This window comes from Zalophus californianus, unplaced genomic scaffold (assembly GCF_009762305.2).
Source record: "Zalophus californianus isolate mZalCal1 unplaced genomic scaffold, mZalCal1.pri.v2 scaffold_40_ctg1, whole genome shotgun sequence".
Classification (NCBI taxonomy): Eukaryota; Metazoa; Chordata; class Mammalia; order Carnivora; family Otariidae; genus Zalophus; species Zalophus californianus.
In genome coordinates, this window is record NW_023365542.1 from 12,196 (window position 1) to 16,693 (window position 4,498).

The window sequence follows — 4,498 nt, forward strand, 5'->3', positions numbered from 1 at the left end:
CATTTTTAAAGATTTGTTTTTCCAAAATAAATATTGGTAATACTTCTTGAAAATCCATACCTATAGTAAAAATTTTAAATTGCTTATAAAACTTTTATGAGGTTGTATGGGATTTTTTAAGGGCTCTTTCATTGCTTCTCTTTGAGAACCTGGGCTTTCTTTGTTCTTATAGTTGGAAAAAAAAAAACCTTTACCTTACCATATTATTAGAATATATTAGTATATCATCACTGCTTTGCTATATAATTATTTCTTCCAAATTCATAAACCCTCTCAGATTGATAGGTGTTATTTGTTGTTCTTCAACATTTCTTTTGTTATTATTTTAAAAATATTTTGTATAACTCTTCCTTATTTTTCCTTTTTGTGTTCAATGTTGTCATTCACTCAATGTTTTAAATATAAGCTACATCACAGTGCTTATTTTAAGCTTATAGTCTCATAATAGCAGATGGCTTTTTCTTTTGCTTTTATTTTGTTTTTAAATGAGATTGTGAGTTTGGGTTATATTAATTTCTTCTTCAAAACAGTTACAAATATTAATCATATTTATGTGTTTGTATGTCTGCTCCTGTGTGCAATTGTATTCTTCACCAGGATGCGAGTTCTGTGAAGATAACATACTTCTCTGTTTTATTTGTCAATATATCCATGGTACCTACGTCAATGTCTGACATTATGTTTATTGATAACTAACGACTATGATTTGTTAAACCTTTTCTCATAACACATGAACCCATTAATCATGTTTCAAAACCTGTTCTTGGCATCTCCCCATACATTTTACAAGAGCTTATCCTATTAATATTTTATAGTATTTCAAAGAATCACACAATTTTCTGTGGTATTTCATGGCATGGTTTTTCATATTTTCTTTCTTGAAAGTTTTATTTCAAAAGAATCAATATAATGTTTTTTATGAGGTAGGGTTTATTGATGGTATTACTCTTGGCCAGTTTCCCACAAATGGTGTTCTTTGATGTAGTGGAAGCATTTAATCCAGTTTCTTACTTTCAGCTGTCTGTTATATTGGGCGCCAATTCTTAAGATAAATGGTTCTACATGAAGAAAATATGAACGTGATGATAAATGGTTCTACATGAAAAAATATGAACGTGACTTTCATTGGTTAACCAAATCTGCCACTCTTATGTGACAGCAACCCTATCTCCACATGATAATTTTGGTCAAGTATCCTGACAGCATAGTAACTTTTTCTCTATCTGCTGTTAGAAATTATAAATCTTTATAGAGGGATTCTTCTGAAAATATATTTCAGTATGGTTCCTTTGTCCTTTTCTCCACCCCAACCTTGGATAAAAATGTGGCTTTAAGAGAACTTTATGATTTCATAGAAAGTTCCTCTGTGACTTGATTCTATGGAAATCTCCAGTGGTTACTCTTTACAATGGCTTTGGTAAAATTGAATCTATTAGAGATTTGTCTAGATAGATGATAGATAGATAGATGATAAATAGATAGATAGTCTGGATAGCAGAGTATTAACATTTTGTTGGTATGTTATTAAATTGTAACAATTTCATATGATATAAAATTTTTCTTATGATATTAAAAATGGCATATACAGTGGATTTGTTTCCAAATGCTTGTTAGGCTAGATAAGATGCTTTGAATCAAATGTGTAGGAAGACTTTATTCTATATTTGATATGGTAGTAAACTGAAGGCAAACACATAAATATAGATAGATATAAAACTACTAGAAATAACTGCATTCTATACTAAAGGTGTATAGACATCTATATGCATGTCTAAATAGCTATAATGTAGAATAAACAGTGCTGTATATTATATTTTTTCCTCCTTTATCTTTGTATTAGATATCCATCTTAAACTTCAGTATCATCCTCATGGTTTTCATCTTCCATGTCCTTGCCTTTAGAAACTAAAAGAAACATATTGTTTCAAATTTTCCATTAATAAAGTCCTCACAAAATTTGCATTTTATCCTATAGATTTGCACATTGTGGGATATTTTCTGCCCATAGCATTTTATTATCACTGCATGGTTGTTGAATATTGACCATTGGAATTTAGGTAGATAAATAATAGGTGGTAGATAAATAGATTTTATCAATTACAATCATTCTTTTTTAATATATATATATACGGTCCAATAAATATTTTGCTGTTGCCATGAGTTAGTTGATTTCCTATTGATTTATCATTAAATGTGTCCCGTTTTCATAATAGTATATAACCCTAGTATGTGACTTGATGAATGGTGCAGGGGTATTTTACCAAATTAAAATCTATAAAGTTTATATTAGTTTATTACAGTTTTTAGGTACTTGGTACTAGTGAGATGTCATAATGAAAAAATTTGAGGTATTCTTTTATTTTGGAGAAGAGTACTTACATCTTTGTCTCATGTATGTTTTAATTACCCAGTGTCTAAATATTTATTGATTCCTTTATATTTAAACATTTGTTTGACTTTGTATTTCTTTCTTTTTTTTTTTTGGCTTAAAACATTAGGTGTTTATTTTTCTCAAGTAACAAGTCTTGAAGACACTAAAAGTTTTTACTTTTGGCATCAAGTGGTCACATATCTAGGGGATGAATAAAGGATTTATCACAGTCATTGCATAACTTATATTTCTCCCACAGATCTATTATTCAGAGACTTTCTCCCATTCTTTACATCCAGTTCTCCTCTGCAGTTAGCATTTGCTTGTATGCCTTTAAGATTGAGAGTTCACTGAAAACTACTGCACATGGACATTTACTAGGAGTTTTATCCAGCATGAGTGCTCTCATGATGCCGCTGAAGGGAGGAGAGCTTATGAAAGCATGTCCACAGACACTGCATTGATAGGGCTTTTCACCAGTATGGACTCTCTTGTGCACACTAAGATTACACCTTACGCTGAAGGTTTTCCCACATTGATCACACTCATAGGGTTTCTCTCCAGTGTGAGTTCTTATGGGTATTGTAAGGGACACATGCCTCCTAAAAGCCTTTTCACACTCATTACACTTGAAGGGTTTCTTTTCCCCTCGTGTGCTTTTTTATACATCTCCTATTAGATAAGAGACCACCGAAGGCTTTCCCACACTCCTTACACTCATATTGTTCCATTTTCATGTGAATTTTCTTATGTAAAGTGAGGAAAGATTTCATTCTGAAGGCTTTCCCACACTGATTACATGCAAAGGGTTTCTCTCCAGTGTGAATTCTCACGTGTTCTTTAAGGCACGAGTGATCCCTGAAGGCTTTCCCACAGTCATTGCAAGTACACGGTTTCTCTCCAGCATGCATTTTCTTGTGCACATTAAGATTACAGCTCATTCTAAAAGTCCTCCCACACTGATTACACTTGTAAGGTTTCTCTCTAGTATGTATCCGCAGGTGTGTCTTCAGGGCTGATGGACTACTTAATGCTTTTCCACAGTGGCTACACTCAGTGGACTCCTCACCAGTGTGGACCCTCTTCTTGTAAGGTATGAAAGAATATTGAAGGTTTTCCCACAATCATTGCAGGCATAGGGCTTCTCTTTGTTATGTATTATCTTGTTCATGGTAAGCCTAGAGCTTCTACTGAAGGTTTTGCTGCATTGATCACATTTGCAAGGTTTGTCCCTTGAATGAATTCCTTCATGTTGTCTAAGAAGTGAACTATCTCTGCAAGTTTTTCCACAGTCACGGCATTCATAGGGCTTCTCCCCAGTGTGAATTCTCTTGTGCCATGTAAGATAAGAGCTTGAACTGTAGGCTTTCCCACACTGGTTACATTTAAAAGGTTTTTCTCCACTGTGGGTTCTCATGTGCAATGCAACAGATGAGTGGTTCTGTAATACTTTACCATACCGGCTACACTGAAAATATTTCTCTCTAATGCAAGTTTTTTCATGCTTAATATGTAAGATTGAACTTGAGACTTTCCTAGAGTCAGTGCATTTGTAGGATTTCTCTCTTGTGTGTTGCTTCTTATGCACAGCTAAGAAAGAACTCCTGATGAAGGTACTTTTATCATTTTTACAGTCACTGGATTTTTCCCCCAAAAGAATGTTCTCATGTGGGTTAAGGTGTAAACAATCTCTGAGGGCATTCCCCGAGATGAAGGCACTGATGGGGATTCTCGCCAGGATGAATTCCCTGATTCTGAGTGATGCTAGATTTCATGCTCAAGACAATTTTATTCTGTTCAATGGATCTTCCTCCATGAGTTTGCTCCTTCTTGCCACTGAGTGCTTCTTTCTCCAAAATACCTTGCTTATGTTGTGATTGTTTTGTTTTGAGGAGAACCATCCCATTTGAACAGGTATCTTGGTGATTTCCTGTCTCTGTTTTCATTTCATCTTCCTGTTCCATCTGGGTGATCAGAGTGGGTTTCCTGAGCTGCTTTTCCAGAGATGCCAAGTTTCTATAGTTCTCCAGCATAACATCTCTGTACAGTTTTCTCTGACGTGAATTCAATAACGCTGATTCCTCCTGGGTGAAGTCTATGGCCACATCCTCAAAGGTTATTGAGTTC

General features: G+C 34.3%; 1 protein-coding gene across 1 annotated transcript; it reads right to left on the minus strand.

The window, feature by feature from the left end:
• Positions 1 to 2,660: 2,660 nt before the first annotated feature.
• LOC118356692 (zinc finger protein 665-like) lies at positions 2,661 to 3,676 on the minus strand. Its single transcript, XM_035725992.1, is given in 3 exon segments — positions 2,661 to 3,017; positions 3,019 to 3,456; positions 3,563 to 3,676. Coding segments are annotated over 3 exon segments (909 nt in total).
• Between the last annotated feature and the right edge of the window lie 822 nt (positions 3,677 to 4,498).